We start from the raw sequence: 21,665 nt of genomic DNA, 5'->3' as shown, positions 1-21,665 counted from the left end.
TTGTTTTTAAGGCAAAAATTCAGTAGTTTTAAAAAATTCCGTTTGTCAATGCAAATATATTTGCATATATTATTCCATTGTTTCGTGAAATGTTATTATAAATTTAAGAACTCGTGGGCTTTACATAATCTACAAACTAAAAAAAAATTAATTCAGTATGAGTAATTTAGGTAGATCTTCTTTTTAAAAAAGCTGGCAGTTATATATGTACGTACGTTTACATTTATTTTATAATATTATCAAGATGTATATATACATTTTGATAACATTCATAAATTAAAAGGTAAAGAAATGCAAATTATTTTTTTTTAAAAAGATATTTAAAAAGCTTTTTATATAATAAACACTTTTACGAGTAATTTAATTTATTTACTTAAGCAAATTGGTTAGTAAACTATATATTTACGACTCTTTGTCGTTGGTGATTTGCTGGAGTATCCCCAGCCTCATCAGAATTGTCACAATAAATTAGTTAATTATGAGCAAAATATTCAAAGAATTTTTTGTTTATATTTTATTCTTAGGTATAATTAAATAAAATTATACAAATAAAAACTTAATAATAATATGAAATTTCAAAAATTTTTGTAAGCAAAATTAATTTTGAATGTTATAGCGCATTCACACCGTCTCGTTTAAGCGGTTTTACTCATTATAACCACTAATGAGTATGATTTATTATACAAATGAGCTCAACAAATCACCTCATTCAAGGCCAGAAATATGTAATGCAACTCTTAAAAATAAATTTCCCACAAGAGTTTAGAATTTAAATAATGGGGATGGACCCTGTGTCAAAATATTTTTTACCATCAACATATGTCTAATGTCAAACTGCCGATATATCGTTGTATATTTAGATTAGATACTAAAGCTTTTATGCAATTTTCGAAAAAATCTATATCATTTTTGAAAATTAAAATTGGAAATTATTGAAAATGAGGAAGATATTATCATTATTAAAAAGTCCTCCTGTGTTTTGGTTAAGTGTTGCAGGTACCACGATTGGTGTGGCTTGTTTCGTAAAGTAATTGCAAATATGTGCATTGAACAAATAATATAATAAGCAATAATTTTAGAGAACATTTGCAAGGAGGAAAATATACAAAGAAAACTTCTGCGGATGGCAAAGTGTTTATAGTAACCGGAGCTAATACTGGCATTGGAAAAGAAACAGTTCGAGATCTGGCCCATAGAGGTGCAACTGTATACATGGCATGTCGTGATATGAAGAAATGCGAAGAGGTAAATATCCAAAATATGGAAGTTTATAGCATTATTTATATAAATATAAAAATTAAATACAAACTGCTGAATACAAAATTTGTGGGCTAATTTTTGTTGTTTATATTTAAGGCACGTGATGAAATTGTTTTAGAAACGTACAATAAAAATATATTTTGTCGTGAATGTGACTTATCCTCACTTGGATCAATAAAAAATTTTGTCGACAAGTAAGCACAATATTAATTAACAATTTACTGCAATATTATATGAAATCATATGAAGTATACTTTTCGATACAACCTATAAATGTTATTTATGTATAAATAGGTTTAAAAAAGAACAAGACAAATTGGATGTGCTTATTAACAACGCAGGCGTTATGCGCTGTCCACGTTCCTTAACTAAAGATGGATTCGAAATGCAATTAGGCGTCAATCACTTAGGTCATTTCTATTTAACAAATTTGTTGTTGGATCTTTTAAAGGTGAACATAATATTGGTATAAATTATATTTATGTGATTAATTAAATTTAATTAATTATTTTCTAGAACTCTGCACCAAGCAGAATTGTTGTTGTATCAAGCCTGGCGCACGTAAGAGGAGAAATATGCGTTGGCGATTTGAATAGTGAAAAATCATATGACGAAGGAAAAGCTTATAGTCAGAGTAAATTGGCAAATATTTTGTTTACAAGAGAACTTTCAAAGAAATTAGAAGGCAAGTCAAACACCTTAATATTTTACATTAATTAAAAATATTTCGTATACACAAAGGAACTGGAGTTACAGTAAATGCTTTGCATCCAGGTGTAGTAGACACAGAACTTTTTAGACATATGGGATTTTTCAATAATTTTTTTGCAAGGTATATTAAGTACTTGTTTCTTTTAGTAGTTATCATTTATTTTAATATTTTAGGTTAATCGTGAAGCCTCTGTTTTGGCCTTTTATAAAAAATGCCAGAAACGGTGCTCAAACAACTCTTTATGCTGCATTAGATCCTGAATTGGAAAAAGTAACAGGCAAATATTTTAGTGATTGCAATTTAAAAAATGTTGCACCAGCTGCAGAAGATGAAGCTGTAGGGAAGTGGCTGTGGTCAGTAAGCGAAAAATGGACGAAATTAAGTCATAATTGATATAGGTTGTTAAGCAGCATATATTCCAACTCAAAATATAAAATAAAAAAAATTTTAAAAATCTATATTGAGAAGATATTTTTTAAAATTTTATTTTAATAAACAACTGATATAAAAACTATACACATCGTCAGCATTTACTTAATTTAGTAAATTATAATTGCAATTATAAACACGTAAAAAAACATATATTTCAACTTTATAAAACCTCGATATATATTAGCTAGAATGAGGTAAGCTTGTAAAGGACCATTAATCATATGTGGTTTCATTCAGTTTTTTTTAGTTATACTTAAATTAGTTATAAACATTTTTCAAATTTAATATTACTCAAATAACTAAAATTGTTTATGAAAGTAATACTAAACACTTTTTAAATAACAATTATTATTAAAAAATAACTAACATATAAATGCCTTAAAGCAGATAACATTATACTCGTGAAGAAGATCTATTAATTTTTTCTATCACAAACTTTCACTATTTTGCAGGCGTCTTAATTATTTTTTTTAAATTTAAACTTCTGACCACTTCGAATTAGCGTGTTTTCACTGAATCAAAATTATAATGTTGGGTGTCGATTATAAACTTTTAACGATTTTACAGACTTTAATAACATATTTGAAAGACAATGGGTATGAAATTAGGTAAATTTAACCTCTTTGTTCGGATATAGATTACAATTTATCATATATTGAAACAGGCATTAAGAAGGCTGAATAGGGTGAGGTCTCAATTTTATCAATTCAGTTTTTTGTTCAATTTTCTGTACTGAAGAATTTTTCTGTTATAAATTTTTGGAATGTAGAGGAATATTTGGAAGTCGGAGAATATTACTCGACGAGGGAGATAAGTAATGTTTAAGCAAGACATGACGTTTCCACGAAATAAAATTTTAGCACTGATAGGGTCAGTTCATGATTATTGTAAGCTGGTGCGAGGCGTCGAATGATTCAGAGTGTTCACTGAATATGGTATTCATTTCTTCTATTTAAGGTGCTTTATGAAAAAGTAGACCTCTTACGAAATATGTATAGAAAAAATAAAAGGAAGGAGAAAATGACTGAATAAGAATTCTTTTTTTACGCTTGCAGCAGCTTTGAAAAGTAATATTTAAAATCGGATAATTGTATAATTAAAGATATAGTCAAAACATCATATTTTATGAGATCTGCTTAAAAGAAAATGTTGATTAATAAATTAAATAGACCAACTCCAGATATGAAGAAGTTGCAGACTGAAGTAAAAATATCGAAATTAGTGATAAAACGGTGTTTTCCTACGACTGCATATAATAAAAATCAGTGGGTCAAGGGATGTAAGAAAATCAAGAAATTGTTTTGTTGGTCATGTTAGCTATATGCTTGAGAGATTAACAGAACTGTCCAGTTTCTTCGTAGTTTTGGTAACTTAAGTCACTTTAGTGCTGGTATTGTTCGACATGAGAAAACTCTAATACACATAAGAGATAAAACTTTATCTTTCAAAACATTTGGTGAACAAAGAATTACTTGGTGTTAGATCATCAAAAACCAAGCATTTAATTATTACACTAAAGTAGTTTTTAAGAATCGTCAATTTTTAAGGCAGTTAAATAAATCAACTTATTATTAATCCAGCATTCAATCAACTATTTTTGAAATATTTCTATAAAATATTATTGACAGATTCTGAGTGTGTTACTATTTTATTGAACGAGACATTAGGCATATCCTTACAATCTAAACTGTCTACTGTGATAAGACTGGTTAGCGACGAAGGACAATTTAAGCAGCGTTTTTTGAATATTACAGATATCACCAGATATAAATTAAGTCAAGATCTTCAATCGCTATTTTTATTCACTATTACGTTCATAGTTTTAATTTCTTGTTGTCGAAATATTTAACTTTTTAAATTATTAATTTAATAATTTTTGTTTAAAAATTATTGACGGAATTAAATCGCGAAGCAAGTATTTTTAGAAATATACAATCATTAAGGCTGAAACTCAACGGGATAGGAGAAGCTATTCAAGTATTCAAGTAGGCAAGTATTCAATATAAGAAAGTCTACTAAAAAAATTCGTATTGATACAAGACTTTATAGTGAAGTTTTTGAAAACTTTTGCCACAAAAGTAGACGAATATAATAATTTTTAACCAATTATCTAGTAGTAACGATGGAAATGAATGTTAATAGGCCTCTTAAAGAATTTGATCCTTCAAAAAGGTAACATGCCACATGCACAATTTTATAGCGGTGTGTAAAGTATATAAAAAATAGAAAATTATGATTTTGTATAATTGGAATAATGCTTCGTTTTAATTGTGATCACCTAGACAGATAGATGAAGCCTTGCCACTCATTTTGAGAATGCCATTTGGTTTTAATTTTTTTTTTGGCATTGAACAAACACATTATTATGTTGAGACTAGTTGAGTCAGTGCACTTGAGCATTTGTACTCTCTATAACTGTGAGGTTTCTTCATAACCTCTCTCTACGCCTTGACTGGATTATTATTTATCACTTCATTAGACTAAGCAATAACTGATCTCAGATCTGTATACCTCCCCGAGGAGAATGTAACCATTCTAAGATTCGATAACGCGGTGTTGGTAAAAGGCTGTCAGTGTTCGTAAATAATTTCAGGGGTCTATCCTTTATGTATTTTTTGACATAGTTAAATAAGGTATGGAAAATAGGTATTATTTTTTCGTGAGCTATATTGATTGTCTTAATTGCCTGACAGTGCGATACAATTGTGGTATGGAACTTACTAAGTTTCAGGTTCTATTCGGAATGTGATCTCTAACTCACATTACGTTAGTGTGTCTTAGAATGACTATTTTCAGATAACTCGCACCCTCAAGTTGAAGTAAGCGTTGTGAAAATTGTATTTGTCTTTGTTGTTAGAACAAGATGATCTCCGTAATCTCTGACTGCAAAACAGTCACAGTTTGGAAGATCCATGTTTCATTTTTGAAAAAATGATCCCATCGGGGTTCACGTAACGTGTCGGATTGTTGTAGATCTAAAACTCTCTTTAGCATGATTGCTCTAAAAAGAATAAAATCATTCTAAGTTCTAGAGAAATCTAACTTGGTCTACTTAAAACTTAGTTTATTAGTTTTTCAACTAATTGTATTGTAACTCTGATATGCCTAATAATTATGGCGATTATTAAATAAGTTGACCGCGAAGGTGTAATTCCAGATAATAAATGGATATAAAATGCAGCAGGGTGCAATAAAAAGCATTCAAATAATACTACACAGTGCCATTAATTTGAATCGTTTCAGGATCATGTGAAACGTCGCTATTTTTTGGTTCAATAAAAGAGAAATACGTTCTTAAATTTTGTACTTTAGCAACAAAAAATATATTGCATATTGAGAATGATGAAATTTATATAGCAATTTGCATTATCATTTATCGGAATGGTGTTTGGTCCCCGGCTAATTGCTCTATTTCGCACTCGAATTATTTTTACATCTTTCTCGTTGTAGTTGGTTACGCATTTAAATAATCAAATCGAACAGAAATTAGATATTTCAAAAAAATTGAGAAATGACGGTAATCTTTCTTTAAATAGAAATTAAAAGTCACAATACTAATAAAATGCAATCAATGTGAGTGATAGCGTATAATTCAAAAGTTGAGAAAAAAGGCAGGAAAAAACTTTCCCAGGGTAATAAGAATATATATATTTTTAAAATAAATCTAAATGATATTTCCAGATATTAAATATTTCGTTTATTAATTTAATTAAGTTGTCCATTGAAAATATACAACTGCATATGAATTACCCTCCTTAATGAAAATCATATCAGGAAAAGCAAGTATACATATGTATGGTATCTATACATGACCATTGTATATTATTTAATGACCATTAATTTGGTCATTAATAAATAGAGTTATATATACATAACAAAACAAATACCAAGGAAGAACAATAAATAAAAAAAATAATTCAAAAAATTTACAGAACTGTTAGCTAAAAGTATCAAACCAAGTAAAAGTGCTAGATAATACCATTAAATATTCTATAACCCTTAAACATTTCTGTACCAAACTTTTATAAAATGTTAATGTTCAATGTTAAAAAGTAATAATGGTATGTGTAAATTAATAAATATCGTAAAATTACGCATGTTTTACTATATCATTATAAAATCACTTCAGAAACCTCAAACACATGAGTGACAGGTTTGTTTGTCGAACAAATGTATCCAGTGTTGTACAGCAAACTTAAGAAAATTTCCTCGAGCTATGCCCAGAATATGGGAAATTTAATTCGCTGTGATTATTTTTTTGTTGCACTGCTTTACTAAATTGTCCGTCAGTCGTGTAAGATTTCACTTGTTATATATAAATTTTTTAAGAATGCGGGCAAATGTGAAGTAATTGTTTAATGATTTTTAATTCTTGTGATATATATATAATAAATATTCAAAACTATTTAAATATGGTTTAAAATCCGGTATTAATAAAAAAGACAGAATAATTACGACGTATTGGTTTGCATTTATTCACGTTCATGTATCTAATATTACGTTTCCATACATATCAAAATTTACATAAATTAAATAAAACAGAATACAGTATTGATATAAACGTTGCGGATTTTTTATAACTGTTAAAGCAAACTATAATAAAATAAGTGCACTTATAATATATATTTTTAATCAACACTTTAATAATTTAATAAACTAATAAACTAAAAGGTAAATACGATATATGAATGAGTCTATATAATAAATTTAATGACATTTAAATTTTTGCCCTATAAAAATTTGCTACAAAATTTACACTTTTTTTAACCTTAGGCTGAGTAGAACTAACTTTCAGTACGAAATATTTGTAGAATGATAAATTACTCATGCAAGTGTTATGTGTTGGCATGTAGTAAACCATTTTGATCCCGTCTGTGTGTAAATAAAAAATACCAACTGTTATAAAATAAATTCATAAATGAATTCTATATGCATAAAACTATTTCTAACTTCAATTTAATTTAATGAAATTTGATATAAAATTTAATAAATCTTTCTACGTAAACAAAGTTTATCTCTTTATTCTCTCGTTATGAACTATGTTAAACGTTCTAACATTTTTGCTCAATTTATTTATTTGTTGCCTTCAATTGTCTATTATGAGCTTTATTTTCAAGTGCGATCTATGGACTTAACGAAGATGGTTTCGCCGCTATAGCAGCTGATGTTTGTTGCTGTTTGTTGCTTTTACCGATTTCGATTCGCAAATTGCGAATCGGTAATGAGGCCGTTATTGTTTGAAAGTATATGTGAGATATCGCCTCTTTGGATAGCAAAATATGGAGTTTATTTTTCCTCTTCCCAAAAGGATTGTAATGTTCAATTAAATTAAATAAATTGGTTACATAATTAATTTCATTCATATTTGCAGTTTGCAAAGGTGGCAAAAATTAAAATGTGATATCAAATTTCTTATTTACAGATAAAAGCAACTGAATGCAACAACACTACTACGTAACAGTGAAACAGTAACTTATAGATAAACGGATAACATTCATATGCAATCGTGATAAAAATATTCTTAACTGGAAAATTAGAAAAATAAGAGAAGAATAAAAAATTTTTTACGCTTAGCAAAAAACTATTTACACACAGGTTGTGATTTTTGCCTTACTGAAAATGGAATCTATGGAGTATGAAATGGCACGTAACATGACGTTGTTGTTTTTCTTAGAGCGTTTGCTGGACAAAGGTGAGCCACGCACTGTACATGATCTATCGTGCCAATTTGGAAACAAAGAATTTACTAAGGAAATGCGTCAAATTGCTGGAGGAAGCCAATCTGGTAACTATTATTATTCAGATTATTAACAGACTAATCTATTTGGAAATTGTATTGTATTGTATTTTGGTGGGCCGAAGTTTAGCTATTTGTGACACTGCATCCATTAATGAACTATTGCATCCTACTCTATCCTAAATTATCGAATGATTTCTTTCACTTCAGTTGTATACAGTCTTAATCTTAAAAGTCTTAATCTTTTCAAAATCGATGTTTGGCCACTCTGATTCGTGGATCAATTCTTTTTAAAAACTTCCCTTATATTCTATAAAAACATGCCATACTCCAAGAATATGTAAAGATTTTTGTATACATAGTGTACATTCGTTGGTTGGTGAAAGTCCTAACCACACCGCATGCTTATTTAGAAAGCATCACTGCGGTTATCACTTTAATCTGCGGTTATCACTTTAGTCTGATCTGTTCCAATTTAAGATATATTTGCACTTTTCTGTGAGTAGTTCTGGAAGAGTTTTGTATAGTTAAACCACTTATGGTTAACTCAATTAGTGAAGTCCAATTTGATCAGACTTATGAAGTGATTCTTGTTTGCTCCATGAATTGGCTAATTTATCCACTTTTTTGCCATCAAATTTTCCTTCAAAATTATTATATCCAGTATAATCTCCAGTATAATATTGATTCGTAGTTGCCAGGTTTGTAAGACATTTACTGTCTTCTAAACCAGTATATATTTTATCAACATAGAGCATAAAAATTTAATAACATAGGGCATAAAGCCTGACAGTTTGACATAAAAATTATTTTGTGTCTTAAATTTTCTTTTAGTCGATGTCTACCATAGATTTTTATAGTCTGTGTGTGATAGTCAGCCTGACTGATATAAAGTTTTCGGAGTTGCAGATTGCCGATCCCGATTTCTGTTCAGTGTTATCTTCTCAACTCTCTCTGTCTAGTATAATAGTAGCAGATCAGTTTTGAACCACTGTTAATGAGGTCTACAGCAGGTGAGATAGAATATGTCCCCATTTTTCTTTAACAGCTATTGCTAAGTAATCTCTCAGGTAAAAACTTCATATTCCAGATCCGTGAGGGATTGGATTAGATTATTTATGACCAATGACTATAATATTGGTGATAGCATACTACCTGAAGGACAATCTCTGACTGTTTTTGCTATATGTTGTTCTTTGCAGGCTAGATGGATAACAATAATGTTATCCATTAATGGCACATTGTATCCTGAGAGTGCACCGTTTATTGTATCATAGATAGTGTTGTGGAATACATTCTCTTTGTCTAGGAAACCCTTTATATATTGATTTCTCTGTAAACTAGTATGCGTTTAAACAAATTTACTATTGAGTGTTGTCTCAGTTGATTTGCTTTTTTGAGGGGCGCATTGACAGGCATTCAGAGGTTTATGGATTAAAATTACTTCTATCAAGAAAAATTGATTATTCTCTCAAGAATATTGTTTGTACATATAATTACTGAACCTCTAGCTCATTGTTGTATCCATTTTATTTAAAAATGACATTTATTATCAAACGAGTTAATTTTTATAGTGCTAATCTAGTATAAAAGAAAATAAATCGTTAGCTTTGGCTATTCCCAATATATTTTCATCTATATTTAGGAGTTTTCATGTAAAATTCAATGCAAAAACATATTTTTAAATATGGTCGTATCCAGCCATAAATTTGCGTTATCGTTTCAAAATATATTCAACTGATTTTATCCATTATAGATTCGATTCGATTTAAACTTTTAATAGATCGGTGAAGTTTCGAATAAGTCTTAAATTGCAAATTTAGCTTGCTGATGAAAAGATAGATCGACATCCTATAGATCGAAAAAGCAAAAGTACAGTAAAGAAAAAGTTAATGTTTATAATAATTGAAAAATTCGAATAATAGCAAAAAAATTATTAGTTAGATTAGAAAAAAACTTTAATATTTTTTTAGCCATTTTTTTGATGTAACATTGAGGATAGCTTTTATACTTTCAGTAATGAGGTCAAGTAAATAAGTGGATTGAAATTTACCACCAGAAAGCAACCAATCGAAGACATAAAGACGTATTTAAAGGAATTTAATGAATCATTTTCAAATTAAAACGAAAGAGAAATATAGAATAAAGAGTACCGAATTGCAATGGGAATATATTGGGAAATAGAACTAAATCTATTAATATGCTTTTCTCTGTTTTTGTAACAGCTTTTTGATTTCCATGCGAATATCGTATGTTGTTAATCTTGAATACAAATTGAAATTTTTTAAGCAATTCATATTTTTTGATTATCAGATCTCATGATGGAACTAACCTTGGTTACTTGGTAACTTTCAACGTCAAGAACTTACTACAACTATGGCCCGTGGTATGTAGAGTGTCATAAGCTAGTCATGAGCATACTTGTTGTTTTCAATGCAAATTATAAAATTGAGAGTGAGAGAAAAACAAAATCACGGTTATAATTTGGTCATGAGAACCGAGTATATCTGTGCCTCGGCACTTAGCCAAAGCAGTGTTATTCAGTAATAAATGTCAACTTTTGTATCTTTTAAAAGCAAATTGTTACAATTTCTGTGATACTCTGCATAACATGCATTTTCGTCAAAGTCCAAAATAGACAATTTTGACGAGCGCATGACACTCTACATAACATGGCCTTTACAAAATATTTTTTTTTCAAATAGTTACAAACATTAATAATATTACTATAGGTAATATAGTATGTTTGAACGAGTTGAGTAGGAAATAGTACAGATACAACGTTAATTCCTATAGGTCTTATAAACAAATGGCTTAAATCTCTTACTCAAATTATGTATTGCAAAAATAAATATACCTTGAGTTTTACAATGTATATTAATCGCAAAACTAAAGGTAAATAAGAATTACAATTCAGAGTTGTAGTATTAAATCTTATTATTTGATTATTATATACTTGTAAAATATATTTTGTATGGCCCTTTGCTCCTCAAGGGATCCACGGGAACCAATATATATAAACATATTATGTGATATGTTTTTTAATATATTCCGCTACAATTTTTATTAATATTACTTTATTATCTTAAGTTGACAAGAGAGTAAGTAGAGGTAGATACTTGCCTTTCTTTTTTTAATCACAGTTAAGTATGACAATTTTTTAGGTTTCATAATAAGGAAAGGCTTTCAATAATATATTGCTTTTACTCAAATATATGTAGAATTAACTAAGCTATGTCTGGATTCACACATTAAATTTGTTTAATAATTGTGTTCAACCTCACCGAATCAACTGAATGGGTTTAAAAGTCAACTTTGTGTTTTTATATTGTTTATGAAAACAATATAATTGTGCATTGAAATGAACTCAAAATGGAAAACGATAGTGCAAATGAAAACAACTTAGTAATCCCATTAGCCCTGGCCAATGAATAAAAGCAGATAAAATTTTTTTAGTTCCAAATGATAACATAATCAATTGTATTAAATTTTTTTATTCATAAATTAAAAAAAAGAAAATTATTATTATAATAGTTTCTTATTAATTGATAATAAAAAAGAAATATTAAAATGTTTTTAATAAGTAAAAGACTGTGTACGAGAGAAATATACAAAGATATAGTATGGAATTTTAACAATTAAAAATAAAAAAATATAAATAATTAGTTCATAAATAATTAGCTGCTTTATAACCTTATTCTAATACAATACAGCAAATGAATTTGTTAATAAGTTCATTCCAAATTAACAAAACACTTTGGGTCAGTTGGTTAATGAACACTGACTCTAAGCTTAAAATTTGGCAGGGCACGAGGTCAAGATACAGAATTTTTCAGCATGTAACCGGATTCTCTGAATCCCTAATCTCAACTACTTCTAATTTCTTTTACAATATTTATTATTAAAGCTTTGTGAATAATTTTAAATATTTTAGATGTAACACAAGTATTAATACTTTTATATAGTTAAGTACATATGTATGTTGTACATATGTATATTCACATTTTACATGCAAAACCCAATTTTGTGCAGAAAATATTAAGATTTTTTTTATAAATATTTAGTCTTACATAGTCTCAAAGCACATCATTATGTAAATATATATACAGTCCCAATGCATATGAACGTTAGTTATTTTGAAAATAAAAAGAAGGGCTCACGTACAAAATTGCGTGCCGTAGTTAACTTAGTTTTTATGTGCAGTAAATATTTTTGTTTTGGTTAAACTTTATAATTCGTACCATCCATGTTTGTAGGCACGTAAATCAATAAATTACATAACAAACCCAATTGCAATAAATTTAGGGCACATGGGTGGTGGTAGCTTATATAAAAAACTATGTTATCGAACATCTTCACTAAGTTTGGTTTTGGCGCAGTATTAATTAAAGAAAATTATTGTATAAGACAAATTAATAAAAATGACATATACATATATATACCTATACATATATATGTATACATATGTGTATTTACAATTCTATTATATTCTAATTTTATTTAGATACCAAAATAGACTAGAAGCCAGTAAAATGATACATGATCTGAATAAATTAAACAAATAATTTAATTTAATATAATATATTTGATTATAGGGCCTGTAATATACCCTATACAAAATACAAAATATATGCATATATTTTAATAGCGTATACCTGGACGTCCATTGCTACACCTAGGAAAATAAAATTAAGAGAAGCAGTGTTAAATTAATTTTTTTGATAATTTGTTTTATGTCATATTATTATACAATGTTTTTGCTTAATTTATCTGTTAGTAAGATTTTATTTTAATATTCTGAAGAACTTTCGCCATCACACAATATATTAAAATAGTAAGGTTCTTTCTATATCGGGTTGTAATTTTTTATATTGATTGCAAAAACAGAAAAATACCATGCGTTTCAGCTTACAAAAAGACGTGCAATATTGTTGGCGCCCTTTATGTTTAGCCGAATGTTTCCAGAACAATGGTATATCAGAATATTGAAATGTAATATATAGTATTGAAATCTGTTTAATAAGGGCTCGGAAAATCAGATTTGCACCCGGAAAATCGGAGTTGCGGCCATCTGTTCAAAATTATTTTTTCCAAAGTTTACATTGGATGTAGATGTTTTTAAGCTTTATTAACTATAATCGAATGTAGAAGTCTGAACAAATTTATCTAAAGTTTGAACCCGAAAGAAAATAGATTGAAATCCTTCAATCTATTGAAGGATGACTTAGTTATGCTGTAATTAATTAGCTGACCATTTCTATCTCTTAAAAAACATATATTCGATTATTCGGGCCGAATAAGAATTGGATAAAACGTAAGTCATTTGAATTTTGGATTTTTAACGTAAGCATAGGATTTTTTAATATTTGTGTAGTTCTTATTATGTTTAGATTATAATGTTAAACGAATCTATCCCCTTGATTCCCATTCAATACGTCACTGAATATATTAGGTAAAGCTGAAAAGTAGTTGTGCACTTGACTTTATTAACATTCTTAATCTCAAGGAAGCTTCTACATAAATAATTAGGCTATATTTGCAAGAGCAACTTCTGCTACCCTTCCTAATTCGTTAGATAGATGTGTAGTAAAGTTCTTTTTTATACACTTATTTGGCCGCAATTTTTTTCTTGCCTTCCACGTAATCCATATTTTACAATATTATGAAGGCATCTTTCCATTTTATGGTGTTTTATATTTTAGCTCATAAATTGTGTAAGGATATTTTTAGTAATATTAAATTTGAGCCAAAAAGGGGGTTTTTTTTTAAATAGAGGTTTTTGTTTTTTATTACATTTATGGAAAGTAAAATATAAATTTATAATATTTTAGTCGAATAGTGCAAGATTTACAATATATTGTGAATATATAAAAATTTTCCAATCCATTTAAACTTTCTAAATTTTTACCGAGTCAACATAGAAATATTTTGTATCTTCCTTTCAGTTGATCAATTTTGTCTACTTTTCCTGAAGTGATTTAACTAATATTGTTAACAGTACAGATAAAAATTGATGTTTTGTTCAAGTTTCAACAAATTATATTGTTGATCTCTCTGAATATACAGCTTGATTCTTCTGGAAGTCAGTTCCGACTCTACCGGGAATTTGAGAATTTGCACCTATTAATCCGTAATTTCATTGTCAATTATTAATGTCTTCAAAAATAGTCGAATTTTGATGCTCACCGAATGCTATTCGTAAATAGAAACTATACACTGAAAACTATACACCTTGATCGTTGCTAGTTTTTATTGAAGTTGGCAGAGCGCGTAACCAGGTGGTTTACAATAATCTTTCTTCTGATATAAATAAAATAGATTTTTTAAATTTATTTTTATTTAAATCCACTTCAATCAAATGACACATATAAGTTGTTTTAAATTACCTCATTATAGATTATATAAGTCAGATGTGTTAGATATTCTTATACTATTTTAGCCTTAGAGAAAATGATATGATTGGTAATTCTTTTTTTTTTTTCTTAGTACGATATAGTGGTTATCGTCTGCTAAATAGAGCAAAATAAGTTTCAATTATGCCACAAATGCGACATCATTATTCTTATTAATGCTTATGTGTTTGGTGTCATTACTTAGACGTCAATTTTCTCTGGGGTTAGTATTACTAATAAGACAAAGAAGTTGGTTTAAAATCGCTTATTGATACAAATATTAGTATTTCCATTCGGAAATATCTATTACCTGTTGTAATGCTCTAAAGTTACCAGAACAAATTATGTAATTTTATTTTGTCCTGTAGTTAGAGACTAGAGTGTTGAACTCTACTTAACTATCGGAAAATAGTTTGTTCACTTTCGACTGTTCACTGAAAAAGCCGGTGATCATGTGGATAATGTTCTTGTGATTATCCGGCTTCGCGTTGTGTCAAAATGCATGTTTATCTCATGCAATCTATAATCTTCGATTCTCTACTGCCGGTAATTCCTGCGATAGAGTTATAGATTTGATTAATAGGTGTCCGAAATGAGCAAGAGGAAAACTTTTCTGTTTCATCATGATAATGCTTGGCTACCCATATGTTATAACCTGGTATAAATAAAAACCCTGAGCTAGGAGTCCTTGCAAATACCTAAAGCAACTGCTAAAGAATTAAAAAAATCAGTCCAATTAGATTGGAGCATTTTTACTACATAAAAAAATACAAATCTGAAAAAATTTAAAAATTTAGACTAGGATATGCCTTAGTTTATAATAATAAAGTAAGGTATTTTTGGGAAGCGTTTGGGTTATCCTGTATCTTTTATACAACTTATTTCATTACTAGTATCAAGACAACATCTTTTAAGTTTATCACATTTAGAAAGTACATGTGTGTAGTACATTGCATACCAAAAGAAATAGCAAATACTGTGTTTGCTATACTTGTATTTGGTGAAGTAGATTCACTTAACAAAAAAAAAAATGAAAAAAAATACTGTTGTTCAATTTAAAAAATCATTTAACTTTGTTTATCGAGATTACATCACTTTCATGATACGAGGAACAGATTATATCGTGCAAGTGGCTACTTTTAGCTAAAATGGCATAATGAGTCCGTTTTTTTTTGACATTTTCAATCGTATATGCTTATGGTTCGGTAGCTAAGGCGGCTATTGCACACATTAAACTTAAGTTCGTTTAGCGTCCTTGGCTTGATGAAATACAACTTTTACTTCAAGTAGCCCCAGAAAAAAAGTCCATTTTTTGACCAATCACTTCAAAAAATCGATTGTGACACGAGTTGAATAAGGTGCTATGCCAATCTACATCAAAAATTCGTTTTCATAGACCGGTAACGCACCTGGACGACTGACGGTTGCTGTTTTGTCATTGAATTTTTTGAAGTTGACTACTTGTCCGATGATCGCACCAGCACATACGCATGGTCCGATGATCATATCAGAACTGAAGTTTTAAAGACTTGCTATCATTACTATTCTCACCTTGTTAAAATTGCAGTGTTGCCAGATGGGTTTACTTAATATAGCGACTTTGTACTATATATATGTTATTTTAAACAAAATAACTTAATAACAATATTAAATGAGAATTTTTTATTCTATATAAACTTTTATACAAACAATGATTCAAAATAACTAACCTATATTGTTTGACTTCTTAGGTTTGAAAAAATTTTTAGCTCAGTATCCATCAATTTTCTTGGTTGATGGTGATTATGTTCAAGTGAATTCGTACCAAAACAGTCTGACGGATGATGGTACTCTTGGAGGTCGACGGGATTATATTAAAGAGGCTAAAGAATATTTTAAGAAAAAAATGCTACTATATGGTATTGGGGTTGAAGTGCCGGTAAGAAGTCTTTTAGGACATCGTTCACAAGCATCACCTCAAGTGCGTCATATATCGGGTAACCGTTTGTCGAAAAAAATGATTGTTTTTTTTTTAAATAAGTAAATTTTAATTGTAGGTCAACATATAAAAGAATTTACGGATTTTTTACTCAAACACCCTGACACCTTTAAAGTTGTAGATGATCATGTCGTTTTAGTGGGCTGTGAAGATATGAAAGATTTACCGCCAAGTGAACGTTTACATTTGCCGGAGACTATTATTGATACTAAAGCGACTCAACAGATACTTGACTTTTTAGCGCAATGTATTGAAATAAAAGGTCCTATATTAGTAGATTCTTTATATCAATTGGTTACAACAAAATTTCCACATGAGCAATGCTTACGTATGTTTAAAACACCTGGGGATTTAACGACGTTTCTTAGATTATTTTCAGATTGTTTTCACATACAAGCAAATCTAGTCACTTTACTGCAAAAACCAAAACTCAGTGATTCTCACATACAACAGGCGCAAGCGAAATCACGAGAACAATATAATGCAATGAATAACAATTCGCAATTGCAATCTCAACAACAACAACAGCAACAGCAACTGCCACCAGTAAGCGCATTGCAACAGCGTTTGCTATCATCAGTATCCCGAAATGTAAGCAACAACAGTCAAAACAATAATACCCAACAAATATCTCGAAATAATGGAAACATTATTAATAATATTAATAACAATACTTTTTCTCCAAATTTTAAAATTAATGCTCCAGTGTCAAACATAACAGAGAATAGTGATGTTTTACAGTCACGTTCAGAACCCAATTCTGGATTTGATAACTATGTTCCAATGTCAGAGTTAAAACTGGAGAATCTTTGTGAACAAAACTGCCCAAATCCAATTTTAGCCTCATCGTATGGTCTCTTAAATAATAGTAATCAAAATCAACAACAGCAGTCACCCCAAAATTCTCAAATAAATTCTCAAAACTCTAATTCTCCATCTTTTTCACCAACGGAACGGCTAAGTAGCGCTAATCAAACTTTAAAACAACGAATCAATAGTTTAGTAATTCGTACATTAGCCGAAAACTATGAAAAAGATAAACAATTAGCCAATCAATCGGCTAACATTGGATATAATTTACAAAATTCTACTCACTCTAGTCCTGTGCATTCCAATGCGAATTTGAGCAATACTTCATTATCCTCGTCTGCAAACCATTCCCCAAGCCACTATTACTTTGTCGGCGATACATGGAAAATTAAAGTGCTTCAAAACACCAGTGTCATAGCCAATATTAAGCAATCACTCTTCGTAACGGAGACAATGCTAAAATTTGCGCAGAACAATCAAAGCATTGTAATTTCGCTAGATTGTGAGGGTATTAATCTGGGTGTTAAAGGTGAGATTACATTAATAGAAATAGGAACTACTCGCGGAGAAGCTTTTATCTTTGATGTTCGTGCTTGTCCTGAGATGATAACTGATGGCGGATTAAAAAATTTACTTGAACATGAGAATGTGATTAAAGTGATACATGATTGTCGGAATGATTCCGTAAATTTGTATTTACAGTTCGGAGTATTGTTGAGAAATGTTTTTGATACGCAAGTAATTATAATTGTAAATTTGTATTAAACATTTTTAATATTTTCCTAATTATTTTCAGGCTGCTCATGCCGTCGTACAATATCAAGAGAATGGCAAGCAGGTTTATAAAGCAAAATACATTTCACTAAATTCTCTTTGCGAACAGTATAATGCACCAATCAATCCTATTAAGGAGCAATTAAAACAAATTTATCGCCGAGATCAAAAATATTGGGCGAAACGACCGTTGACTCGTGAAATGTTGCTATATGCGGCCGGCGATGTGCTAGTATTAATAAACGATCAATTATACGGAAACTTAGCGAGGTACTTATTAATTACTCTGAAGGCAATTTTAAAATTATAAAAAATATTCTTTAGACAAATTAAGTCTGAAAACCGTATTTTATTTTCCGAATTGTGCACCGAACAAATTCTTATGTTAATAAAACCAAACGAAGTAAGAATACGTAAAAAACAACGAAAAGTAAGTACCGAAGTATCTGACCTCAAGCAGAAGCTAGCTCAAACAAATAAGAGTATTGTGCTTTCCAATCGAGAAATACGTTTATTAAGGTATGTTATATCAGATCATCCTTTTATGTATTATTCATATCCAAACGTATAAATGTGTTATAGATATATGGACTTAACAGAAGATGAAAAGGAACGACTAAAGGGCTTTTATAAAGTTGCTAAAAAGTTAGAGAAAATGGAATCAGTTGGCAATCAGAATAGGTAAATTCTTAAAAATATAAGTTTATTCATTTATTATTTATGATTTGTTTTAACTGTATAGAGAGCAAAGTGATTCCGAAGAAGAACAAGAACCCAACGAAAATGATAATTTTCCCAGTCTTGATTCTTTGCCATCTGATAATTCGTTAAGTGGAACTTTTTCACCACGCTTTAATTCGGAACCACCAAGTTTGACTGAGTCAATGCAAATGATGGATGAAATATTATCTGATCAATCAATGGATCGAGTTGCTAAAATTGATAAACTTGAGGCGATACTATCAGCTGTAACACAGTTACCGAGTGATCAAGTAAATTTAAAAGTATAGTCTATTTTATTTTATTTACTAAATTTTCTTTTATTTATTTATTATTAGATCATATCATCTAATAGTGTTCAAGATCAATTGGGTTCAAATATTGCTACAACAGAAAATTTACAAATAATAAGAGAAAAATCGAAGAAGTAAGTACTGAATATAATTATATACTTATAACTGTATAAGTATTGAATCTTAGATTTCAGAATTTATTTTTTATTCAAACTGTATTATTTTGTTAGTAAAAATCTATACGTTTAAAATATTTAAACATATTTAGCTTATAATTTAAAATATGTAAATAATTGTCTATATAGTAAAAATTAAAGGGAATAGGAGACAAAATGCAAAGAAAAAACTTTTAAAAACTTGATGTGATTTAGTGATCAAACCGCACGCAGTTTGAGGTGGTCTTAAACATAGATAATTTCAAATAGGGGATCGTGGTTATTGTTGTTGTAGTAACCCACCGGGTCCTGCTTGTAAAGTTTCTTTGGGAGGTGTTAAGCGGCACTTGGTCGTCCCTGCAAACGAGTAACTCCGGGACGTAAACCCAGCTGTTCTTGGGGATTATAGTAGTGAATTTAAAGTTCATATAAAAACCGTTATTAAAATAAAACATATTATATATAGTGAAAAACATATCCTAAAGATGTGTTGAGCCTCAAATTTGCCCCTTTATATATATTACTGATTGAGGAATACATAACTAAGTTCATCGTTTGAAAACTTTAAGTAGGAACTTTTTTCTATTAACCTAATATGGATTAATTACTCCTAATACTTTGTTGTTCATTTCAGTTCGAAAAATTGCAATTGCAATTGCAATTTGGAGCGTACTTCATCACCTTTACTCCGTACTGGTGGCGAAAGGAAATCAATTAAAATGGTGGAAGCAACTTCACAAACGCTTAGTACTGGTGATATTGTTATTACAAAAATTTTCTTCCAAGATGAGCAAGAGAAAGCGAAAGAAAAAATTTTGACTTACTCTGCAAAAAATGAAATTGAATCCTAAAAACTATAACAAATAATTAAAATATTAGTAAACAAACGAAGATATTATAATGAAATGAAAAAAAAAAATTTTTTTTTGGAGTCGGTTTTTGGTTAATAGTTCCATTGAACTCTTTAAACTAAGCAATAATTGTGCCTAAATATTGAATAATTGTAAAATAAATAAATGAAAAACAAGCAATTTTTGAAACAATTTATTTTTTACTAATAGATTATTATAAAATTTTGTTGAAAAAAATAACTTGAAATATTAACAAAAATTATTTTATTTTAGCAATTTATAAATAAGATATAACTACAAATTGATTATGTTTTCTTTTTTAAGTGATATTTAAATTGTATTTAATATTTTAACTGCTAAACCTTGTTTTTATAAAACGCCTAATAAAGTTCTAATCAAAATGTCATAAGAAAATAATAACAATTTTATATTACACTGAAATATAGGAATATATAATGTTTATAAAATAAATTTTAAAGATTGAATTGTGTTATTTTAATGTCTCAATATAATCTAATTGTGAAACATTGAAAGTTACTAATTGTCATAAATTAAAATATATATAGAAATCGCACGTCTCATACATTAATGAGAATTTGTGTAGATTTATAGTATATTACGAAAAGCCATTTGTATTTAAAATATATAAAAAATATAAAAACTCAAAAAACTTTAAAAGTATTACCATTATTTATTTTAAATTAGACCAAAATATTATCTAGATATATTAATGAAAATGCTTAAAATTGGTTCAGAATTTTTTTTATAAAGTTTGGTTAGTACTTACTGTTTATTGATTGTTTTTGAAAAGTCAATAAATGGATTGAGATGATCGTAGAAAGTATTGAACTAAGGAGTGTGTACGGTTCCCTGAAATTGTTTGAATATAAAGAAAATTTCTAAATATGAAGTTTTAGATCAATCCAATAATGTGACAAGACGTGCATCGAGTCTTAAGTTGGAAAAGTTCAATGCTTTTCTACCATAAACTCTTTCGAAAATCATTGAAATCGGTTAATAAATAACTAAATTATTGCCAATAGAAGGATTCATAAGCGAACAGTGAGTTTGATTAAAATTTCTAAGAGGAACACAAGTGTGCGCTTAATTAAGCTGGACCTTCTCCTAAGATGGGTTAGGAACGAAAACAAATTCATAGCTATTTTATTACGGAAATACCTTATTTGAGCAGCATAATAAGATATAATAGTTTGTGTTTGGCATAAAAAAATAAAATTTGTGGACAATCAAATACATACTAATCATAATATTCAAATTTTCTATTGATACGGACATGAAAATATTTTGATTAGAATTAAGATTTATTGATGTATGTAGGTATATAATAAAAAGAAAACAATTTTAGTATTTTTTTTCCTTTTTGTATTAGTTGTAGATTGTCATGTTACGTTACAATTATTCATCATTTACATGCTAAAAAAATGAGTGGATTCAAAAGGTAAGTGCTTTTGTTAAAATATTAACTCATAGCTTATAAGCTACTATTTATACAGTAACTGATTTGGTAGAAAGCGCTTGGAGAGTAATGAT

General features: G+C 28.9%; 2 protein-coding genes across 3 annotated transcripts; both read left to right on the top strand.

Moving 5' to 3' along the window:
- Window positions 1–843: 843 nt before the first annotated feature.
- LOC119679706 (retinol dehydrogenase 13-like) lies at window positions 844–2,459 on the top strand. The gene is made up of 7 exons (XM_038092201.1): window positions 844–1,027; window positions 1,080–1,245; window positions 1,357–1,454; window positions 1,555–1,711; window positions 1,777–1,945; window positions 2,002–2,092; window positions 2,146–2,459. The coding sequence occupies exons 1-7, from the start codon at window positions 939–941 to the stop codon at window positions 2,363–2,365; spliced, it is 990 nt and encodes a 329-aa protein (XP_037948129.1). The 5' UTR covers window positions 844–938; the 3' UTR covers window positions 2,366–2,459.
- A 4,218-nt stretch (window positions 2,460–6,677) lies between these two features.
- LOC119679279 lies at window positions 6,678–20,136 on the top strand. Of its 2 annotated transcripts, none has more exons than XM_038091542.1 (10): window positions 6,678–7,075; window positions 7,827–8,189; window positions 16,264–16,509; window positions 16,570–18,059; window positions 18,118–18,365; window positions 18,420–18,614; window positions 18,678–18,776; window positions 18,838–19,087; window positions 19,154–19,242; window positions 19,898–20,136. In XM_038091542.1, the coding sequence occupies exons 2-10, from the start codon at window positions 8,024–8,026 to the stop codon at window positions 20,112–20,114; spliced, it is 3,000 nt and encodes a 999-aa protein (XP_037947470.1). In that variant the 5' UTR covers window positions 6,678–7,075; window positions 7,827–8,023; the 3' UTR covers window positions 20,115–20,136. The 2 variants fall into 2 exon arrangements, with proteins under 2 accessions (XP_037947470.1, XP_037947471.1); XM_038091543.1 differs by lacking the exon at window positions 6,678–7,075 and adding an exon at window positions 7,697–7,716.
- Window positions 20,137–21,665: the final 1,529 nt, after the last annotated feature.

This window comes from Teleopsis dalmanni, chromosome 2 (assembly GCF_002237135.1).
Source record: "Teleopsis dalmanni isolate 2A chromosome 2, ASM223713v2, whole genome shotgun sequence".
Classification (NCBI taxonomy): Eukaryota; Metazoa; Arthropoda; class Insecta; order Diptera; family Diopsidae; genus Teleopsis; species Teleopsis dalmanni.
Note: the sequence above shows the minus strand (reverse complement) of the source record. Positions and strands in the feature narration are given on the sequence as shown.

What these genes read in the sequence shown, in the direction of transcription:
- LOC119679706 (XM_038092201.1), top strand. Translation starts at nt 939, where the DNA reads ATGAGGAAGATATTATCATTATTAAAAAGTCCTCCTGTGTTTTGGTTA. An exon ending in ATATGAAGAAATGCGAAGAG is followed by an intron (nt 1,246 to 1,356) that starts GTAAATATCCAA and finishes TTTATATTTAAG; the next exon opens with GCACGTGATGAAATTGTTTT. An exon ending in TTCAATAATTTTTTTGCAAG is followed by an intron (nt 2,093 to 2,145) that starts GTATATTAAGTA and finishes TTAATATTTTAG; the next exon opens with GTTAATCGTGAAGCCTCTGT.
- LOC119679279 (XM_038091542.1), top strand. Translation starts at nt 8,024, where the DNA reads ATGGAATCTATGGAGTATGAAATGGCACGTAACATGACGTTGTTGTTT. An exon ending in TTATACGGAAACTTAGCGAG is followed by an intron (nt 18,366 to 18,419) that starts GTACTTATTAAT and finishes AATATTCTTTAG; the next exon opens with ACAAATTAAGTCTGAAAACC. An exon ending in ATAAGAGAAAAATCGAAGAA is followed by an intron (nt 19,243 to 19,897) that starts GTAAGTACTGAA and finishes TGTTCATTTCAG; the next exon opens with TTCGAAAAATTGCAATTGCA.